The following is a 22209-nucleotide window of genomic DNA, read 5'->3' on the forward strand; positions in this document are numbered from 1 at the left end:
TATTCAGTGACAGTATATAAAAAAAAGTCATAAGTTCATGCTTTCCAAGACTTATATGGAGCTCCATATAATGGGTAAATATGTGGTAAAAATTTCTGAGAGAAATTTGTATATTTGTTGAACTTCTTTGTTATAAATTCAATACAGTAAATACAAAATAACAAATTCTAAAAACGTACAAATTTGTTGCCCTTCTTCAATACTAAACTAAACAATGAATCTAAGTGTTATATCTTAAACACTAACTGAAATATATAAAACGGTGAACAATTCTCAGCTTTTGAAATTATCCTGAGCCTTAATTTACATCTGTCATCTGCAGCTGTTTTACATCTTGTGCAGGATCACATGATGGTCTAAGATGTACAGGAATGGTTTTAAAAAATGTATAAAAAATGGAAATAAACAATGAAAGTAAGAAAATTGCTAAGTTATTTCATAATATTTCCCTTACCTTCTTACACAAGACATTTGAGCCCAGAATTCAAGAGGAATGTCAACAGAATTGGTTACTGTCATCAACAAAACTCCTACAGTCTATTACATAAATCATAAAAGAATATACAGAAAAGCTCAATCTAGTATAATTCAATGGGAATGTAAGTAGTAGGAAGTATTGTTCATTGTGATGCATAGAGAGGCAGTAATCCTATCCCACAAGATGAGGCATCCTGTCCAAGGCCAGCCTAAGGGGTTATGACAAGGAACCTTAGTTATACCATTAACTCCCACAAAAGCAGCATGCCTGTGTGCATTTGACTTACCGCACCCTAGGTATACCATTAACTCCCACAAAAGCTGCATGCCAGTGTGCATTTGACTTATTCCAAGTAAATGGAAATGCTATTAGTGAAAATGAATACATTCACATGATAAAAGACCCACAGATGAGTTTCTACAAATATGGCCACAGCTTATGAGATTTTCTTTTACAAAATGATGTACAATAAATATTCACATAAAAAATTCTATACAAAAATATGACTTACCAAGACAATTCTTGACGAACATGGCAAGAAATGAAAGGTACTCATTCCCTAAACCTCTTACTGTGTTCTATTGCACTACATGTACTACTTCTGTTATGCCATACTCAAGACTGTTTACAATCTTATGCATATACTGCATTACGTTTAGTTAATAAATACTCCCATACTGAGGGGCAATTTATCATTACACAAAACATTCAGTTTTTAGCTGGATGCAACTGTAACATTTATTTATGTACCAGCTAGTTGGATGGTTGTTTGGGTTTTCGGCATATCAACTGCAAGGGCTATTTAGGCTGTCAATGTTAAGATATGTCTGCCAACCAAAAAATCTTAAACACTATATTTGGGCATTAAAGATAATTTTTTGACCACATATACTCTTCCTATGAATGTGGTCCATGTACAAGGTTTACTAGATCATCCCTCTTCATTTTTAAAGAGTGCATAATCTATGTCGTTACATAACAATAAACAACAAAATAATAAACATGAGATATGCATTTAAAGATCAATTCATTAACGCAGTGACTATCCATAATAATCTTACCGACTGCACACAAGCAATCTTGTTTGTATTAGTATAAACTAAATAATAATTTTGTTTGTAAATGTTTATGGTCTTTCTATGCATCTACAAGAGACAGCAGCACCTAAAACAATTTGGAAAGTACACATGTAAATAAAAAATGTCATACCCTGTATTCATTATGAGAGAGTTCTGAAGAATATTCCCCAAACTTTAACCATGTATAGCATTTAACAAAATAAACTTGAAATAGGAAACCAGCAGAGATGTAGGGAATTCTGCATAAACTGCTATCTTTCAGACTGTGTTAGGGTATTATCACAATACTACTGAATCAAGTACTTAGAAATAAAAGTGTCTGGTAACAGATTTATAAGGAGATGTAAGTGATACTGAAGTCTTGTCCATACCAGTAAATTGTCATAAGGAGCAAAAATTAGATCAGATACTTGCAAGTTAGGTAAGTAAATGTTTGAAAGAAGCAAAAATGTTTAAGTATACACAGTGACCTAAATCATAGATTTCAAGATTGAGCTTTAACTGTGCTATCTAAACAATAATCATGAAGCTTATTTCTATAAAAATTGGTCCATGGCAAATACCTTGGAATTAACCTTAATTTCATAACAAAAAAGAAAAATTTCATGTAATGATAATAATACTATTGTTCAAGATTTTAATTAGAAATAAATGCAAACCACAATCTTAAGTACCTTAATAAAAACCTACAAAATATACCAATTAAAATGATAAAGAGCAGGAAGACATTCAGTTTCTCAAAGCTTGCACCAAGAATTTCAAGTCATGACTTTCAACATAATTCACAAACATGTCTACTAAACAGAGTGAAGTACAAGAACATATCACCTTACCTTTCAATAGTTTAGCTAATTTTATTTCATGTGTTCACAGTGCCAGTCCCTTAATGTAAAAGTTGTATTTGATACACACCTAATTTGATCAATCAATCACACCACAGAATCAATTTGATTCCTCTGTATTCTCTTTATTCTATATATTGTAGTCGAAACGTGTAACAAAAACTGCATGGTTTTCTACAATCTTCTATTCATTCAACTTCCAATGTACTTAAAAACTGTGGTAAAAAGGTTCAAAGAAATAATCGTACAGGAATAAATAATATAAAGGACAGACAAATGACTTAATGGCTACATAATCCATAACAAAATCATAAAACTCCTGAACCCCTTCATAGGCTTCTTGCAACTTTAATTAAAGGTTGCACTCCCAGCAGGAATAGGGAAATGTAACATTAAAGCACAATCTCAATGAAGAACATCTCACCCCAAAGGAGTCCAGCCTTTCCCTGGTAGTGACTGCAGCACAACCATGATGTTGCTGGAATTTCTGGAGAAGCGGTCCTATTGTTATATGATAATAATAAAAATATCAATGTGCTAACACTGTCGTCCAGCCATTTTAACGGATCATACAAAGTTCATTGATTAATTAATTTACAATCATTAGTTCTTCAAAAATTATCAAATGCCTTCCACATACTCCATAGTAAGCATTTCATCAAAATCACAGTTTCTGATGGGGTTAATAATCTGTAATATCAAAATCACCAATTGTTTTGAAGACAGTATTACTTAGCAGCTCTAATTAGTTTAGCTGACATTCCTGTCATATCAATCTTTTTCTGGGTTTTAAAACTGAGAAAGGGGGAAATTCCTATATCTTCAATGTAGGCTATATAAACCTTGAGATATTTTGTCATCAGGAGCACCTTCAGTTGCACTGTGTATATCTACTTACCACTGTCAGAAATTTCATTTTCATTAAATTCACAAACATCAAAATATTTGTGAATTGATATCTACCTATTCTTATTTTATCAACAGATCATATTAGCCTTAAAAATTGATTAAATTATATTATATGAAATTTAATTTGTTGTATACAAATTTTTTTAACGTCATTTTTCAATTTAAAAAAATAGGAATGAATATAAAAATAAAATCTAAGCTCGTCAGGTAAACTTTTAGTTCCATCTCCAGTTTTTGTAACAATGAGAATAGCTTTGTATGGACAGCTATGTCTAAGTCTGATTTTCTTACAGCAAAGGGCTGTTGCTATGCTATTGCTCTAACCAAGGATCCCTCATTCTCCTCACAACATCTAAAGTCCTGAGGACCAATACCTTATTCACCATTTCTTAAGAACTTTCATATTCCTTTTGATTAGGAAATTGGTACAAAAATATCCAGACATCTTTAACCAGCATATATATGAATCAGACATCTCCAAATCTTATTCCATAAGAATCAAACATCTTTGAGAAACAGCTTCTACAAATGTGAAACTCACAGTCATTATGTGGATCAAAAAAAATTGCATGCTGAGAAGCTGAAAAATATGGAGCAATCTTATTTCTGAAATTTGAGATCAAAGGTTATTTTCCTTGAATTCTATACCTTCTCTGATGAAACATTATCCACCAGCTACTTTGCTCTGCGCAAACAAAATATTTTCCGTATTCACCTCAGTGAGCAAAACCAAAAACAATGTAAGTACCAAAGACTTAATTTCATCGCCTTTGGTATAAGTATTCAGAATATACCATATTGCTTAGAAATTTTTTTTGGTAAATCCTAATCAACTTGAACATCTTTCCTATTCACGCTACAAAAAGTACACTACATTAACTGGATTTAGCACCAATAGAAAACTTCCGTAAATAAAATCAAGACTATCTCCTTTAATCATAGCACTCCACTTTATAGATGATCTCTTATCAACATGACATACGCACTAATTTATTTAGAGTTACTAACAGTCACTATAATACATAATATGAAAGTCTATCTATTTTCACAGAATTGCTAGGCATTAAACATATCCATAAATGGAAACAAGCTAATGATAACAATCCACTGTGTGTGCTCTGAAAACTTCATTTGATATTCATCAAAAACTCTGCCTAAGGTGTTTAGCTAATATTTTGTCTAAAGTGGTTTCATGTCCTGACAACCATTTACAATACTACTCTGTAGATCTACATATATTTATGAAAAAATAAACAAATAAAAACAATATAAAACTCTGAAGCTTACATGTCATTGGTGAAAACCTAATCAAAACTATAAATGAATTTAAAGGGTAACTTTAGACATATATGAACAAAATATTTAGTCATACAAAATATATTGTCTACTGATTTTGATTATGGCATACTCGTTTCTGTATTCTATTTGTAGCACTGTGACAACAAACCTTCTTTGCCAGTTATAATCTGAAGCAGTTTTCTTATCCCATGACACTGCAACCAAAAACTATGAATTGATGAAATAAAAAACTGGAGGATAACATCTATTTTCTTCCAGTTTTTCCTTATAGAGGAATTTGAGCATGCATGCTCTTAGGGTCATAGTCACAGTAAACGTCATTTGCTCTTTAGAGCTTTCGGTATAAGACAGTACTTCCTCTGGTATTTCAGTTAACATACATTGTCACATGTTGAAAAAAAAAATGCTATGTTTGAATCATTGGCCGATACATTCTTCATTAAATATGATACAAACAGAACAGGAGTGAAAAGCATATAATTCAGTTCATACTTTTCATACTGTATTGCCTTTCAGTCATCCAAAAAATTCTAGAACTGAGGCCATTGTGGATAAAGAGACTGCAGACAACAGCAAATTACCCCTCACACTGTCTATTTTTCTATGTAATAAATAAAAAATGAAAATGAAATAAAATGAAACAAAACAAAACATATATATTCATAATTACCCTCTATATAAAGAAGCATAATTACAAATCTACAACTAACTTATACAGTACAGTACTTATAATTTCTGTGATATACAAACATTTCTTGCCATATATAGTTCGGGAAAAGGTAAAAGCAGAATTTTACTTTAGATATGATACAACAGGACAGTCAAATGTCACTGAGAGTAAGATTCTCAGTCCTCTTCTGCTTAAATCATTTGTATGAGCAGGTATAAAGCACTAACAGCTTGAACTGTCGAAGGCCTTATCAGTACATATCTTTATTTGATCAAATACTCCTACTACTCAAGATTTTGAAAATATTAGAGGAATACCATCATTTTACCAACAGTGAAATTTGCTCATTACTTATTATTTGTGAAAAGTGTAATCTACCCTAAAAATTAAAAAAATAAATAGAAAAAAATTTAAATTAGCATACAACCCTATAAAACAAATTGGCACTTGTCTAACACAACAATTCTCTTCAAAACAATTCAAGAAATGAATGTATCTTAACCCTTTAGTACAATGATACACAACATATCCATTATATCACACTTGAAAATTTCCTTTTAAAGGCACCTCGATATCATATGCAGATGCAAAAGTATTTGTCATTAAAGCTAATAAAACAGTGAAATATAGTTACTGAAATTACAATCATCCATGATCTACTGACCCTTGCCCTCTTATTCCCACAACCCCATAACAATGTGATATTTTCATAACTTGGCGACACTCAATCTTAACACTATGAAGCATGCTCTTTTGTTAAACCTAAATGCCTCTCCTGCATAAACACGCTAATATCAAGGACAAATGAATAACTGCCTCAGTTGCACACATCCACTCTCTAGATGTCATGTATAATGCACGAAATCTAGAACCTACCATCCACAGTCAGTCTTGAAAGACTAATCCTTGGTTTACATTAACTACTTCATATGCTTAGATTCAGCCCACTGACAACATGTCACCTACTACATACCTAATCAATCCAATTAATTTTATCCTATGCATGACTTTTATCCTGTATTTTCAAGTCCTAATACAGCACCCCAAAGGCTCTTTCATTCTATCCTTCAAACTCCTTCTCAGTCCTCCACTGCTGACACAAAAATTCTCTTCATCATTCTTTGCTCATCCTCTTAATAAGTTCCAACTAGTTCAGCACACCTCAGTCAACCCTCTCAATTGGAATACATTTGCTACCACACCTCTCTCTTTCATGATCAACCTGCCCCACACAACATATTGTCCTCACATAGTACAAACACAATCTATTACATTAATGGCTAAAAGTTATTTGAGTAACTTTCTGCTTTATGACCCTTAACCCTTTCACTGTGCATTTGATTTCTTGGCCTCCTATAGTGAGCAATATACAGCAAAATACTTTCTCTATTTATAAAAAGGTGTTAGAAAAATTCAAAAACCATTATTTTTCTTGGGACTTAAGACTAATGTTCCTTAAATATAAAAAAAGGTAAATTGTCACTATCCTTACTCATTCTCTCTATATGTCCAAATAAGTTCATGTATATGTATATATATGTATATGTGCGTGTATGTGCGTTTACGTACATATGTGTGTATATGAGCAGATGGGTCTTTCTTTGTCTGTTTCCTGGTGCTACCTTGGCGACACAGGAAACTGTGGAAATCCTCCCCTCTCATTTCTAATTTTCCAAAGGAAGGATCAGAGAAGGGGGCCAGGTGAGGATATTCCCTCAAAGGCCCAGTCCTCTGTTCTAAACGCTACCTCGCTAACGCGGGAAATGGCGAATAGTTTGAAAGAAAAGACATTATAGTTACATTATTGTCATTAATATTATACATAATCACTCTTTCTCGCATCAGCAAGGTAGCACCAGGAAACAAACAAAGAATGGCCCATCCACTCATTTTTTTTTTTTTTTTTTTTTTTTTTTTTTTTTTTTTTTTTTTTTTATACTTTGTCGCTGTCTCCCGCGTTTGCGAGGTAGCGCGAGGAAACAGACGAAAGAAATGGCCCAACCCCCATACACACGTACATACACACGTCCACACACGCAAATATACATACCTACACAGCCTTCCATAGTTTACCCCAGACGCTTCACATGCCTTGACTCAATCCACCGACAGCACGTCAACCCCTGTACACCACATCGCTCCAATTCACTCCATTCCCCGCCCTCCTTTCACCCTCCTGCATGTTCAGGCCCCGATCACACAAAATCTTTTTCACTCCATCTTTCCACCTCCAATTTGGTCTCCCTCTTCTCCTCGTTCCCTCCACCTCCGACACATATATCCTCTTGGTCAATCTTTCCTCACTCATTCTCTCCATGTGCCCAAACCATTTCAAAACACCCTCTTCTGCTCTCTCAACCACGCTCTTTTTATTTCCACACATCTCTCTTACCCTTACGTTACTTACTCGATCAAACCACCTCACACCACACATTGTCCTCAAACATCTCATTTCCAGCACATCCATCCTCCTGCGCACAACTCTATCCATAGCCCACGCCTCGCAACCATACAACATTGTTGGAACCACTATTCCTTCAAACATACCCATTTTTGCTTTCCGAGATAATGTTCTCGACTTCCACACATTTTTCAAGGCTCCCAAAATTTTCGCCCCCTCCCCCACCCTATGATCCACTTCCGCTTCCATGGTTCCATCCGCTGACAGATCCACTCCCAGATATCTAAAACACTTCACTTCCTCCAGTTTTTCTCCATTCAAACTCACCTCCCAATTGACTTGACCCTCAACCCTACTGTACCTAATAACCTTGCTCTTATTCACATTTACTCTTAACTTTCTTCTTCCACACACTTTACCAAACTCAGTCACCAGCTTCTGCAGTTTCTCACATGAATCAGCCACCAGCGCTGTATCATCAGCGAACAACAACTGACTCACTTCCCAAGCTCTCTCATCCCCAACAGACTTCATACTTGCCCCTCTTTCCAGGACTCTTGCATTTACCTCCCTAACAACCCCATCCATAAACAAATTAAACAACCATGGAGACATCACACACCCCTGCCGCAAACCTACATTCACTGAGAACCAATCACTTTCCTCTCTTCCTACACGTACACATGCCTTACATCCTCGATAAAAACTTTTCACTGCTTCTAACAACTTGCCTCCCACACCATATATTCTTAATACCTTCCACAGAGCATCTCTATCAACTCTATCATATGCCTTCTCCAGATCCATAAATGCTACATACAAATCCATTTGCTTTTCTAAGTATTTCTCACATACATTCATATACACTCATATACACATGTATATACATAAACGTCCATATACATAAATATACATATCAACATACACATACATATACATATATACACGAACATATACATATATACACGTGTACATATTCATACTTGCTTGCCTTTACCCATTCCTGTTGCTACCCTGCCCCAAAGGAAACAGCATCGCTACCCCCTGCTTCAGTGAGGCAGCCCCAAGAAAACAGACAAAAAAGCCACATTTGTTCACACTCAGTCTCTAGCTGTCATGTGTAATGCATCGAAACCACAGCTCTCTATCCACGTCCAGGCCCCATAGAACTTTTGACTTGCAGATGATCACAAGCATTCAGGAATAAGTAAGATTTTCCTCTCTGTCTATTTTCTCCTATTTTTCCAAAATATGTAGATAATAACTGATTCATGCATTAGACAAGAGCAGAATGAAGAGAACTGTGTAGAAGAAATGTATAAAAATACAAGTTATCGTATCATTATTCATCGAAATATGAATACTTTGAAATGAGGGTGATCAAAAGCATCGATGTGATACACAGCAATTCCTACTCTACCACCCTCTTTTTTCATTATTTTTCTAAATGCAACATGTAAATAATCATTAGTCCTTCCTGTATCTGTGATCTTCACAGCTAAGAAAACTTTATGGGCAATATTTGATGTGCCATTAGCACCTCCAGTCCCAAACCCAATATTTACATTGAGAACTACTGAACTGAAATCTACAGAACTGAGAATCTGGCAATTTCTCACTCCATATCAAGTCAATTTGGGTGACATCTGTGCATACTGACTTCTTAGGCTTTATGATACTGATTGATACATATAAGTTAAAAGTCTAAGATCATCATGTGAACAAATAACTCAAAATTATATAGTGTGAATCACAAGCCAATGGTTCAAACAGTAAAATGAAAAGCTCATATGAAGACACATTCATGCAATTAATCACTCAAATACAACTGTGCAGTCATCTCTACAGACAAACACACACCTCAGACACATGTTCAATGATGTTGAAGGGGACTGATTTAATAATGGCATTATTAAATAAAATCATCTTGTATGTGAAACAAAACTTCATTAAATAACATCTAAAATCTGAACAAGCAATATTTTCTGACTGTCTCCAGGAATTTTGCTAATTCTCCAGATCTTCAGTAAATGTGATATTTTCACAGCCTGACTATGCATAACCTACACAATACAAAAATATATACAAAACAAAGACTTGGATAACCAAGATTTTATTTCAACATATGCAGCATAACCAAAGCTTAGATATTACAACTTTTCTAGATACACCAGATACTAATCAGTAGACTTCAACTTCTGCCATTATTCAATCACATGTAAGACAAACCCCAAGAGAAAGATTCACCCTTATGCTACAACCCAGAAGAGATACACAGTAAAACCTGGGGGAGAGAAAGATCATGTGTGTGCGTGTGTTATCATTATTTGTGTGCTACAGGGAGGGAGATTTTTAGAGTCATGTTGCCCTGTCTCTTAATCTTGTATATAAGAACCATATCTTTACTGCTTTGTATGTATGCATGTGCACATGTGCACACACACACACACACACACACACACACACCCTTGTCTATGCCAGATATCCATTTTACTGACCAGTCCCTAAGGGAGGATGAACAGCTGAATGGAATGACAGCTGCAATCAGGATTCGAACCTATGCAGGATTGACCCAAGGAGGTCCAGGCATGCATGATGTATAGCAAAACCAACTGCTTCACCACAGAGATGTATGTGTGTGTGTGTGTGTGTGTGTGTGTGTGTGTGTGTGTGTGTGTGTGTGTGTGTGCAAATGACTCAAAAATAAGGAATAAAGAAGTCTGTACTCCAGGTGTTTTACTGTAATTAACCTGTAAACAACAATGCCCAACTTTATATTCCAAAACTAAACACATATAAACAATAATATTATATCACAAAAAGACAGTCTAGCATGGTACCAGCTAAACATGATGAAATTGGATGACTGAGCTGTAACCACCTTTTTAAATATTACCTCCATTTGAAACTAATGGTGATGTCCAAAGGTAAGGAAGAGTGGTAAAAGAGAACCACAGATGAGTGCAAATAACTGTTTGCGTGAGAAGTGACCATTGCCACCTCCATCATGGCTGTGACTTGTCAATTCTGGTAAGACATGAACAGTAGACACGTAGAGAAATGTGCCAGCACTGAAAAGCATGGCAACGCCCGTACTGTGAGATGAGGAGAGTGTCTCTGTCCCACTCTGAAAGCAGAGGGGGATCATCATTTCTAATCTTATAACTAAACCTGTTGAAATGCATGGTTTTTCATTCCATTACAATTAGCAGTTAGATACCCATCAAATGAAAACTAAATAACTCAAAAAAAATGACTCCTTTCATCACCAGTAACAGGCAAGCTAAGTAAGGAGATATTTATTTCTCACATACTGTAGTAATCAATACTAATCAATTATGTGTTTAGCTAAATCTTCAAGCAGGTGGATGACACTCTCACCCAGAGTTCAGGAATCCACATCAATGACATCTCAACACTGATTATACAATTAATTAAAGAGACACTGTTTCTGCCCCTTGCTCTAAGTTTCAACATAAAAGAATTCTGTGCTACATATTCAAGATAATCCGTCATAAATGGCTGAAATGCGTCAAAAATTTTTTACTATCATCTCAACACAAAACTAATGAATTCTTTCTACTGACTGTCATTGTTTCTTAAAGAAAACTCAACTAATCAACTGTTAAGGACACTTCTGATCAAGGTCAGTCCTAGCTGTCAGTTGCCTTGCTAAATACTGCTGCTCCAGTGCATTTGCCACAATGTAAGGATTGGAATGAAGCATGGGAAAAGCTACATATAATGCCATTACCAAGTGGTACTTATTCATATGATATAAATATTCATACAACTGAAATAATATGTCGGTTCTGTTAAAATCAAATGAAAAATTCAAATTGTTTTTCTTAACCCATCCACTGTAGCTGTCTTGCTCATGTGATAAATAAATTATATACCTGGCAGTACCTACTATACTCAAAGTTCAAGGTTAATAGCTCATCATGCTCATAGATTACGTTTTACAATGCTGTCATATTCAATTTGTATTAGTAATAATAATGTTCAGTGGTAATACTGATATATTTTCTTTTATATGGGAAAAGCCACACAAGGGTAACCTCGAGTTTTATGTTTGCTGCCACTAAATGGTTAAATACTATGCCTCATCCACACATGGACTGTTGGCAATCTGTCCACAAACATATAATCTTTCCTTGTCACTTAACAACACATAATTCACTCAACTCATTCTTTGTAATTAGATTTTTTTGAGGAGAGCACTATGCGATAGCAAGATAAAATTACTAGTTAGGAATATTACACAGGAGTATTAGGTAGAAGTAGTAGAAGGAACACTGGGCAGGAGCATTAGGTAGTAGTGGGCTCAAACATTAGGTAGGAGCCTCTGGAAACAGTGAGTGAGAGTTGCCCTCTGCCAGTGGCCTGTTATGGGTGAGGTACTAAAGACTAAACAGTGGCACTAGAGTTCAGCTGTGGAGACTTTTGCCATGGTAATCACCATGAGGGAGTTCCCAGGGGGCATGGGGATCACACATACCTCAGTAATGTTTTCCACAGATATGCACTTCTTGTATGCCTAAAATCTTCATTCCTTTCATAATCATCTCAGCCAAACAAATCTAAAAAACTTGTCAAACAAGGCCATGGGCATGCCATTCATTTATGTGTGGACAAACACCTTAAGCAATCATTTTGTCAAAAGCTAACAGATCTTATTCAGTGATTTCACTAAAGCACTATTAAAGATTATCCTTGAGTCCTGTCATTCATTATGGAAGTAAAATCAACACATGAGAATATCAAAATCAATTAACAGTTCTTAAATTATTTCACTTTTTCATGAACTAACAAAATATAGAGCAACAAATCCTAATTTCTTTACCAAAAGGTGCACAGATTTCAAAATCTACCTGGATAATGGTGGAGTATGTTATTACAGCACCAACTGGAGCAGCAAGGGCAAATACTAGCAGGTGACGACGGATCTTATTTCTATCCAGACCCTCATGCAACAGGAAGGTAACCAGACCAAATGCAGCTGGGGCCTTTCAAAATAAACAGAGGAAGATACATTAACTGTAAAGACACACTTAAGGATATTGATATAAAAACATAAGACCACAAACAGTAATGAAATTCTAACAAAAAGTGCACAGCCTGAAATATTTCTGTGTATCTGGGCTTATTCAGTTCATAAAATCTAATGAGTGAGGAAAGATTGACCAAGAGGATATATGTGTCGGAGGTGGAGGGAACGAGGAGAAGTGGGAGACCAAATTGGAGGTGGAAAGATGGAGTGAAAAAGATTTTGTGTGATCGGGGCCTGAACATGCAGGAGGGTGAAAGGAGGGCAAGGAATAGAGTGAATTGGATCGGTGTGGTATACCGGGGTTGACGTGCTGTCAGTGGATTGAATCGGGGCATGTGAAGTGTCTGGGGTAAACCATGGAAAGCTGTGTAGGTATGTATATTTGCGTGTGTGGACGTGTATGTATATACATGTGTACGGGGGTGGGTTGGGCCATTTCTTTTGTCTGTTTCCTTGCACTACCTCGCAAACGCGGGAGACAGCGACAAAGCAAAAAAAAAAAAAAAAAAAAAAAAATCTAATGAAGCCACAAGCAGACTGAGCATTGGTCTACCCAAAAGTTTGAATGGAGAGATGCAGAGCATTTTAGATAACTGGGTATAGACTAATGGATGGAACTATGGGAGCTGAAGTGAACCACAGGGTGGATGAGGGGGCAAGATCCTAGATGCAATGAAACTGAAAGTATGTGGAAAGACAGATCACTGCCTGAAAGCAAAGATGGTATGTATAATGGTATAGTATTCATAATAGTGTTGTATGGGTGCAAGTAATGAGCCCTAAACACAAAAGAATGCAAGAGGGTAAATGTGCTAGAAATGAAATGCTTGAGGACAACATATGGTGAGAAAAGGGTAGATTGTGTAGAGAATGATAGTGATGCTGCATGGTAACATATAAAATTAATATATCAAACCTGTCAAGGTCAAGCACAGAGTAGTTTGTGGGACTTGCTTGTAGATGGTAAGCTTTGGATAAGGTACATTTACAAGACAGCCAGAGAGTGGATGTGTGCAAATAGAGCAACTATTCATTTGTTCCTGGTGCTGACATCCTCAGGTGGGACAGGCAATCAGATATATGACAATAAGAATAAAAAATATATGTCAGAAGTGAAGGGAACAAGGAGAATATGGAAGCCAATTAAAGATGGAAGGATGGAGCAAAAAAGATTTTCAGTGATTAGGGCCTGAACATGCAAAAGAATGAAAGGTATGCATGAGAAAGAATGAATTGGAATGATGTGGTATACTGGGGTCGACGTGCTGTAAATGGACTACACAAGGGTATGTGAAGCATCTGGGGTAATCTGCATAAAGGTCTGTGGGGTATGGCTGTGACTAGGGAGATGTGATTCTGGTGCACTACACTTGACTGCTACAAATGGATGTGAGTGGATGTGACCATTTTTCATGTTTCTGGCACTTATGTGAGAAATGATGATCATGTATGGAGAAAAAACATGAATATCATATATGTTCATACAGTGAAAGTAAAAAGAGACATCTTTATGTATGTGGCACATAAAACAGTAAGCCACATTCATCAACATATCCTTGAAATCCTGTTGTTGGGTCTCTTAAACATAGAGATGATGAACAACACAGAGATGATTATGCATATGCCATCCTACTTGGAGCTGGAAAGAGGCATATATGATGCAGACTAACGGAACAGCTAATCAACTATCAAATGGTATACTTACAGTATCTGTATACATTTTCAATACCTTAACATATAGCAAATGTACCTTGTGAAGCATAATTGCAAAGAAGACAATCATCTCAACATCTGTGTGCGATGAAGCTGCAGCAGCACCCAGAGCTATGCCATCAGCTATAGAAAGGAAATCAACATATTCTATACAATTCTGCAAGGTAGAATAAAGTGAGATAGGAAACAACAGTTTGAAACAACATTTGCCTGAGCAAAAACAGAAACATGCTGAGACAAATATGGAAGATTAAGTCAAATATATTAGTTCTGCATGGAGGACCTTGTAATCTGGCAAACTATTTCCTTATATCAGGGATTATAAAGCTTCAAAAGATCATTAACTGAAAAGCTTTTCTCATGCAGCATCATGTTAAATGACAATTCACTGTGAAATCATGATTCCATAAGAAGCATAAGAAGAAACCATGGGATCCAATAGTCCTCTATGCAGCAAAATCTTTAACTCATGCCAACTGAAGGGCACTCCATACAAAATTATAAGAGTGCAGATGATTTACTCCTGCAATGATGTCCCGGACTCATATGAGAAAATCTATAATTTTTCCTGCGTCTTCTTGAAGTGCTGATGGACAGAAGTACAGGAAGGGAAAGTAATTGAGCATTCATAATTGTACTGTTTAGGACTCAACTTATCCAGGAAATAGTGCCAGTAAGTAGCACATGAATGAAATCATTGCAAAAAAATCCGTCCACAGAAAATCTAGATCCTCTTGTACCCTCCAACGTATGGTGGTGAGCATTATGTGCAAGATTCCTTTGGGTTTTCTTTGTAAGTGCAGTTACACTAAAGTAATCTTCATTCACATGTTCCTGCTTTGCTGTTCAATCACTTGCACAATGAAAATAAAGGTACATTAATCTTTGGCTTCACTTTATGATGATAATCATACTGTGTATTCAATTTTCCCTCTCACCTATATTACACCTAGAGTCCACAGCAGTCAAAAAACAGTCTGAACATTCCATGTGGTTTGCTAACCCCTCCCCTGCCAGGAAATGGTATCTGGAATGTGTTGCCCCTTCATGGTGGCTGATTTAAACCTCACACATAAACAAAAACTCACTACTGCTAACCACACCTCTCATGCACTGATTCCTCTATCTCTCTGTTTTCACTGTTATTCAGGGAAATTTTGGATGTTATAATGTCAAGATATGCTGTGTAAGTGTTATCATGTATCACAAAGCATAAAGATATAAAAATATATAAAATGTCCTTGATAAGTTGGCAATGTAGGGCTGCCTTTAGAATCCCTTTAAAACTTTTTTTCTTTAGGCAAGTTCTGAATATTTTATATATCAAGATATATTGTGTACCATATGCATGTATTATAATATATAGATAAATCTATACTGTAAATGATAATTTACAATATTTTCAACATGTGCTCATAAGATCACACACAGAGCTGCATAATGTTCCTTAAATCCAGCCTTTTAATTCCTTTTTCTTCATGCCCTCTAAAGTTCGTTCATCATCATGGGTGTATGCAGCAAGAAAACTGTTGAAAATGAGGAAGCAAATGCCATCCTGCTGGCATCAGACCATAAATACTGAAATTTTTTCCTTATATTCTTTCCTGCTATCAGATGTTGGTTTTAACATATATCAATAATGCAAATGGTCTTTTTTTTTCTTTGCCTTAATAAAAGTAGTGAAAAAGGACCTATTTCCATTTTCATAATTTACACGAAAATTCACAATCTACAGGAATGCAGCTGGAAATTAATTCCACGGCCAAAGGGCTAGGAATGTGGAGTAAATTAAACTTATTTGATCCTAAACATACCTGCTGCATGTACCACAAGTCCAAGTGTTGCTGTAAGAGATCTGTGGCCTCTGGTGTTGCCATTCTCTGGATCAGCTGCAAAATATTATAATCATAGTAAGATGACATAATGTATACTTAATGGTTAATAAAACTCCATTTCAACAAACTTAGGTATCAAAATTTGGCTTTTTTGGGCCCTCTGGATCCCTATTGGACTAAGACTGAGACCTAAGACAAACTGTGAAATTCTGCTGCTTTGCAAATTTAGTCTGGTAAGGTAATGACCCACTGGACGGAGTTTGGGATGTACTGGTATAGTCCATTAGTTCCTGACTCCAGTCCACGATGTTAAATGTCAGAACATGGGACAGCCTGTTGTGCTTCACCATGATGCACTTCCCTGTTTCACTAATGTACAATGTTCTCTCTGCTCACATACACATAGTCTTATACAGATATACAATAGTTTAATGGAACAATACCATTTGTTGTACCTTTACACCTAAATGAACTACAACTTCAAGATGAATAAAACCTAACTTGGTCATTACTCACCAGTCAGAAATAACTGCAAGCTTGGTCAGCCAACACACTTTCAGCCACATATTCCCCTACCCTCATCTTATCTTTTATCCTTTTCAATTCATCTCATATAAATATCTGTAACCTATTCAACATCTTTCTGTATGTTCAAACTATATAAAACTCTACCTTTAATTTTCCTTCCCCTCCTCCAACATTCAATATCCCTATTACATCTTTATTGATATCTGTCCTTTCTTTGCACTTCTAAGTACTATGCTATAAGACATCTGAATTATAAAGACTATTTCTTATAGTTCACATGATGGTATAAGAATCCTCCTCAAACATTTCAGAAAAACCACACCTTCCGATGACCAATAACCCCTGTTTCTTTGTTAAAGTCATTATCATTGATCAGAGATGGTACATAAATTTCACTTTAAAAACAAAAGACCCGGATAAATAGTTGTAATTAGTACTCTTTACCATTTACTGAATAATCACTGATAAAACTACTACCACAGTAATTGGTATATATCATAAGACCATGAAAACATTGCCATTACACCTACACTAAACTACCGAAGCAAAAATCTGATAAAGCAAATTCCTGAGTAGACCTGATATCAGTCCAAGATTATAAAGTGTACCTGTACAGCTGAGTACAAAGCATTCACCAAGGAAACCAAATTTGCATGTCTAAGAACCAACTTTCCTGAAGGAAATGTACATATTCATCATCATTACATATATCATCATTCAAAAAAAGAAATATGGCATTAAAAAAATTATAATTGTCAAAGCTGACAAATCATGCCTAATTATGTTCAGCCACAGTGACTTGAAAACATTAAGAAACTAACAGCTACAGTGGAAGAGTCCAGCAGCATGACATCACATACAGGGAACAGGGGCACAGCATTAGCATGTGATTAGGGCTGAATCATTCTGTTACAAAACACATTATGATTATGGTTATGAATGAAGGGAAAGAGAGGGTTTTGCTCAAAATGCTAACATCAACTCTCCTTATATCTCTGTAATTGTCAAAACCAAAATCATGAGCTCATATATTTTCTCAGAATTTCTTTCTTTGCAGACATCTCAAATCACACTTTCTCTTTTGGTTTATAAATTTAGAGCTGTTACCTGGTTTACGGTGGCCTCCTGAGCACTGATCAATGAGAAGCATGAGAAGGAATCCCAGGACCAGAGGAGGACCGACTAGATTATGTGGCTCCATCTCACCTTTCCCCTCATTTGCAGCATGACTATGTCCCTCACTGGGAGTGGCTGAAGGAAAAAATCAAGGTAAACACATGACTGTGAAATCCTAATCAATTTTGAGGTAAAAATGGCTGAACTCCAGAGCTCTAACTGAGTATACTGTTCTGTAAAACAATTATCTGATACTCTATACAGATATTTGTATGGATGGTCAACAGTCACATGGTCTACAATGCATTCTGAGAATGCAATTACCATCCAGTACAATCCAATGTTCTGAAATTAATGGCACCTTTGATTTGTATGCACTGCAACTATAACACCAAAAGCAAAGTTAGACCAAACTAATATAATCTACCTAATCTAATAAGAAGTAAAAGAAATGTATCAATGACCCTTGAGAAATAACAACCCCAAGCCCACACATGTGCTCTTCCCTAAACTAGTAAGAAACCTCCTGAACTATTTATTCCTGACTAAAGTCTAGTATGACTTTGAGTTCGGTCATATATCATAACATAAATTTACAATGTAACAAAACAGTGTAGGTTGAGAGTTTTCAGAAAAGAAAAGAGCCATCAATGGAAGTTGCACTGAAACCAAATTACATTTTGAATGCCTTGATACATGTAGCACTCATAGAAGAATAGATGGGATCACCATAAGGCATGATTAATTCCATTATAATACCTTTGGATTCTATCTAGGCTAAAAAAGGAAAAGAAACCAAGCTAAAGTATACAATATAACATAAAATACTTATCATAAACTGATACTACAAAACAGAGAAATACACTACAATAAACTAACTTTGTAGGATTTTCTAGAAATAAGCTAGTTTTAATTTTCTAACTCAAAAATAAATCTATTACCCAGTGCACCACAGTCTACTCTAGAGACCATCTATTCCAATTAAAAAACCACAAAACTATTTTGCTTTGATAATGTAACTTGTACCAGCCATTTTCAATCAAACAGTGCTGACATTTTGAGTTACCACTCTGTTAGTGTGTGACCTTCATAATATGCGGATATTAGATTCATGCCACAAGCTCGTCTGCAGGTTGATGGACCTTGTGTCACAGCAGCTGGAATTCTAACTACTTTCACTGGAGATATGAATTAAGTGATGCATCACAAACTATTCAGTGGGGTTAGCTACTCTGGGGTAGTTGGAATGCCCACTTTGTACTGTGTGTGATTAGATAGCTCTCCAAATTGCAATGTGAGCAGTGTTAAGTATGGAGAGTAGTTCTACTCTATTTCCTGTACTTTGTGTGAGTGTGATGTGTGTGGCAGACTAAGAAAAGTAGTCTTCCTTAGGTCTTCCCAATGTCTGTTTACTTCTTCCCGTTTTTGCAGGTCACTTTCCTTTGTTGTATTTGGTATGCTTAAAGTAAATGTACACATTACATATTGTTTCTCTACATATGGAACTTTCCCAGAGCCAGAATCCTGAAAAGTAGTTACCTACCATTAGCTGCTGAGAGGATCACCAATACACAGTTGTGAAAATGCTATGTTACACTAAAATATCTATAACTCTGGGGTAGTTGGAATGCCCACTTTGTACTGTGTGTGATTAGATAGCTCTCCAAATTGCAATGTGAGCAGTGTTAAGTATGGAGAGTAGTTCTACTCTATTTCCTGTACTTTGTGTGAGTGTGATGTGTGTGGCAGACTAGGAAAAGTAGTCTTCCTTAGGTCTTCCCAATGTCTGTTTACTTCTTCCCGTTTTTGCAGGTCACTTTCCTTTGTTGTATTTGGTATGCTTAAAGTAAATGTACACATTACATATTGTTTCTCTACATATGGAACTTTCCCAGAGCTAGAATCCTGAAAAGTACTTACCTACCATTAGCTGCTGAGAGGATCACCAATACACAGTTGTGAAAATGCTATGTTACACTAAAATATCTATAACTTTTTAGCTCACAATTTACTAATGGCTGAGTTGAAACAGTTATTCATCCTAGTATACCCTTTGTGGCCTCTGGGAGAATTATTCAATACACAAAACTTCAGATGATTTACCTTTATGACTTGTTTGTATGCTGAATAAAGGTGTTGACGCCCTCAGGTATGATGACTGTCAAGGCTGTTCCGACTAGGAGTCCTGCACCTAGTACTGTCACCACTTCCATACGATCCTGAAACAGTGAAATTGTAATAATAAACAAAGCCTTGTAGAATGTAGTTTAAACTTTAAAAGTAGTACAGTATCTCTAAACGAATTTAGAACTACATAAAGAACTGTAATTACATATGATTGGAAAGGGATACACATAACTATTTATCTATATTTCTGATGCCTATTCCCTTCAGGAACTTTCTCAGGGACGTGTTGCTTCTAAGCCTTTTAATGCCTCACCTTCAACAAGCAACGGGCAGAGGGCAGCTCTAGAGCAGTGTTTTCAGAGGCTCCTACCTTAAGTTTCTACTGACCTACTGACTGCTTCTCACTAATGTTTCAAGACACTACTTTTACTTAAAGCTAAGACTTGAATGTTCCTACCCACTACTTCTACCTTATATTCTGGTCTAATGTTCCTGCCTACTACATATATACATTGTTCCTACCATTTTGCCTAAAGGCAGAGCTTGCACATAGCATCCACCATAGGAAAATCTAGAATTATGAACAGGGAACTGTGCGAGTTAAGTGTCGTCAAGTGCTATGTGTGACAATGAGAGATTGTATGTTTGTGGACAGAATGCCAGCAGTCTGCATGAGGGTGAAGCAGAAAGAGAAGACAGTTACCTGGGTCAGAAGGATGCAACTTGACAACCACTGAAGTGCTGGCTTACTATGTAGCCATCACTAACCCTCCCAATACCCTGACAGGTAGTAACAGTATTGTACATCCCTGGTCGGTGGCTGCCCACCAACTGCTATCTATTAGACAAGGAAGAAAATCACCCATTTATGATAAAGCATGCCAAGCCTGCTTTTCAGGTCACTCAAGATAATACTAATGTAAAATCAATTCTGCTCTACGAGAAGGTGACTAAGAGTAACACAAGACATCTGTGAAGAAAGACTGTGGTAAAACATTCATCAAATGCAGTACGTACATCCAACATTTTTCTGTAAGACAATGATGTGATAAGAAGTGGATATTTTGCCAAGAGGAATAATGTATCGATATGCTGGCATGAGCAGATGAAATCATACTATTCCAGCACAGTTATTGTATTTTCCTGGCTCCTTGTTAAACATTTTCTAACTAGTGCCCACCTTTGGATTACACTGAGGAGAGTTAGGTTTAGGTGTTGGGAGTTAGGTAGGGTTTAGGCTGTTTGCTTTAAGCCAACAGTTTCCCTGCATTCCATGTTTGAGATTGGTAGGAGCATTCCGAAGACATGCTAAATCTTATAAACTTACAAATTCGTGTTAATGCAAATGCATTGGTGTGTGTATGAAAGCCGATACCTGCAGCAACTTTTCCTCCACGTAAATATCGTTGAAGGTACTAATAAAAAAGTTATAAAGTCAAAATCAAACAAAACTGACAAAATACCATTCGAACTACCGGTGCCGATATATCGGTAAAATACCCACAGCCTTTACGAATGTCTTACAATTTATCTCTAAACTACATACTTAATCAGTTTGAATAAACGTAATTATACAACATCTTACCTCTGACATGGTCATTACGAGAGGTATGGAACCAGCTGAGTAGCATCCTACCAACATGGCAAAGGACAAAATCGTCAACACCAACACAGGCTCCATCTTTAAGCGATAACGGGGCCCTGTGGCTCATGCACTTCCTCTTTATTAAATTTTCTATCAAGATGCCATACGTTGACAATTGTGTGTGTCCCTCTGGCGATGATATAGCGTTCCTATCGTGAACTGCCTATTTAACTAGGTATATTGGTGCTCCAGCTGTTGCTGTATACACTACAGATGACACAGGTAAACACGACCGTCTTTTGTTTACTCCATGGCGAGGGAAAATCTAGGGATAAAACTGAGAAAAAAAAAACTTGTCTTTCAGTAAATTTCTCATTTTCACGAAGAGTATACAATCTACAATATCAAAGAACATTGAATAACCATACATATTTTTCGATAAACCTATGAAAATATCTATATCTACGATAGATACTATGAGAAATGCAAAATATCTTATTTTTTCATCAGCATACAGATGCATGTGTGAAAAAGGGAGAAAGATTGGATACTGAATTCTTTATCTAAGTTTTGA

The 22209-nt window shown here is 36.1% G+C and overlaps 1 protein-coding gene across 1 annotated transcript; it reads right to left on the bottom strand.

The window, feature by feature from the left end:
- Positions 1 to 92: 92 nt before the first annotated feature.
- Zip102B (Zinc/iron regulated transporter-related protein 102B) lies at positions 93 to 21929 on the bottom strand. Its single transcript, XM_071659515.1, is given in 8 exon segments — positions 93 to 10805; positions 12553 to 12687; positions 14482 to 14567; positions 16259 to 16333; positions 17915 to 18058; positions 20027 to 20054; positions 20056 to 20142; positions 21636 to 21929. Coding segments are annotated over 8 exon segments (870 nt in total). The 5' UTR covers positions 21732 to 21929; the 3' UTR covers positions 93 to 10586.
- Positions 21930 to 22209: the final 280 nt, after the last annotated feature.

Source organism: Panulirus ornatus, chromosome 5, assembly GCF_036320965.1.
Source record: "Panulirus ornatus isolate Po-2019 chromosome 5, ASM3632096v1, whole genome shotgun sequence".
NCBI classification, from domain to species: domain Eukaryota; kingdom Metazoa; phylum Arthropoda; class Malacostraca; order Decapoda; family Palinuridae; genus Panulirus; species Panulirus ornatus.